Below are 2,173 nucleotides of genomic sequence, written 5' to 3' on the forward strand. Positions count from 1 at the left end.
ACTAACAGACGTTCTGCAGCATGAGCTTTCGTGGGTGAATACCCACTTCTTCAGATGCAAGTGGACAAAGAATCCCAGCTGTCCACAGTAGACATAATTACACTGATTCCAGTTGGTGCTTTTCAGACACAATCATTGAGAGGACTTCAAAGGGGCCGTATGGGAGGGAAGTTTCGTGGGAGAGGAGAAGAGGCCTAGAAAGTGGAAATAGGAATAAATAATAACCATGAATATAGGGACTAAGTCCACTCCTCCTCCTCCTCTCTAGGGACCTTGTAGATCTCCCTACAATAGTATCCGAATTTTAAAGCCTTTCTTCCACTTGTACTTGTACCTTCTCTTTAATCTGTTCCCCGTTGTGTGTTTCAGGTTTACCTCCATCACAGAAAGATGTCTTGCTCCAGCCTGTCCTATCCAGAATGCGGGGTGGCCCGTCCCAGTCCAGTTTCTGGCAGCTGCAATGAGCCGTGCGTTAGGCAGTGTCCTGACTCTGAAGTGCTCATCCAACCATCACCGGTTGTTGTGACCCTCCCAGGACCAATTCTCAGCTCTTACCCTCAGCACAGTGAAGTGGCAGCCGTTGGAGCACCTGTGGTCGGACCCGGCTATGGGGGCTCATTCGGTTCTGGGAGATTGTACGGCTATGGAGGTCTTTACGGGGGATTAGGTGGTTACGGGGCATTAGGTGGTTATGGGGGCCATTATGGTTATGGTGCATTGGGTGGTTATGGTGGACTGTGTGGTTATGGGGGAGGTTATGGGGGACTGTGTGGTTATGGGGGAGGTTACGGGGGAGGTTATGGTGGACTGTGTGGTTATGGGGGAGGTTACGGTTACAGGGGATTAGGTGGTTATGGGGGATTGTGTGGTTATGGTGGACTCAGTGGTTATGAGGGAGGTTATGGGGCACTGTGTGGTTATGGGGGAGGTTATGGAGGACTCTGTGGTTATGGGGGAGGTTATGGAGGACTCTGTGGTTACGGGGGAGGTTACGGTTACAGAGGATTAGGTGGTTATGGGGGATTATATGGTTACGGGGGATATCGCCGTAGGTATCGTGGTGGATACTGTGGGCCATGTTAATCCCAACAGTAATATCCATGAAATAAAGGAGAATAGGCCCGACATGTTCTATCCTTTCCACCAATATGTATCATAAACATCTCGCTTTGAATTATGCTATGGCAGATATGTAATGGAGAACCTGCCTACTCCTCTGCCTCTATTATGCTGCGTTTCATTTCCCATCAACTGGGGTAAAACAAGAAACTTAAAAAGGTTCTGCTCTGTATTATTTCTTCCTGTAATTTTGTACTGCAAATTTCATTCGCATTAAAAACTACGCTGCATCATAATATCAGTCTTGTGGTCCTCCTTGTTTCTCCCTACTTGTTTAAAAATTCATCTCTGTGGAGCAGGCAGCACCAGGCACATGTCAACTTGCAACTTTGAAAGCCATGGAGTGAATCCGGCCCTTGAAGAGGTTCATAGGATTATGCAAGCCCTCTGAACAGGGCCAGAGTTCCTCCTTTCATTACCTGGTTGAGCAAAGTGTCTTTTCATGAAATGATTTCTACATATTGTCACTTAAAGAATGTACATTTTTACTTTGGTTTCAAGAAGACCAATCACGTGGTTCATGGTATGCATCAGTGTGACTCTTTGCAGGAGAATGACCCAGGTTTTCAGAAGGAAAAGAAAATTGGCCAGCAAATTGCTTGGTTAATGCATGGTTAAGTAAAGCCCCGACCCCTTGAATGGCAGAGTATCTTTGGAGACAGGCTGCCTTTGCTTCTCGTGTGCTTTGAAGGTTTGGCTGTTCACTAGAAAGCTCTTCTCAACATTAACTCCACAAGTTAATGTAGTACAAGAGTCTAATGGCTTTTGAAGTTGCTCTTGCTCACTACACTCCATATATATGACATCCTCAGGGTCTATTGTTGCATGATATTGCAGGAACTGCAAATTAAAAATTACATTTTCATCTACACATGTCGTCAACATTTTTGTGCCCTTCAGCTCCCAGAAGATGAATATTTTCCAATAATCCAATTTTTGACTGGATAACACAAAAGGAAAAAATTATCCAGACCAGCCTGTCTCTTCCAAGAACATGCCATAATATTTAGCTAGTGAGGGGAGATATATCCATCTAGGCACAGGTTTTATTTAT

General features: G+C 45.2%; 1 protein-coding gene across 1 annotated transcript; it reads left to right on the top strand.

Annotated features, from left to right (window-relative positions):
* Positions 1 to 390: 390 nt before the first annotated feature.
* Positions 391 to 1,083, top strand: LOC120390478 (claw keratin-like). Its single transcript, XM_039513187.1, has 2 exons — positions 391 to 832; positions 929 to 1,083. The coding sequence occupies exons 1-2, from the start codon at positions 391 to 393 to the stop codon at positions 1,081 to 1,083; spliced, it is 597 nt and encodes a 198-aa protein (XP_039369121.1).
* The last annotated feature ends 1,090 nt before the right edge of the window (positions 1,084 to 2,173 follow it).

Source organism: Mauremys reevesii, linkage group 24 (assembly GCF_016161935.1).
Source record: "Mauremys reevesii isolate NIE-2019 linkage group 24, ASM1616193v1, whole genome shotgun sequence".
Classification (NCBI taxonomy): Eukaryota; Metazoa; Chordata; order Testudines; family Geoemydidae; genus Mauremys; species Mauremys reevesii.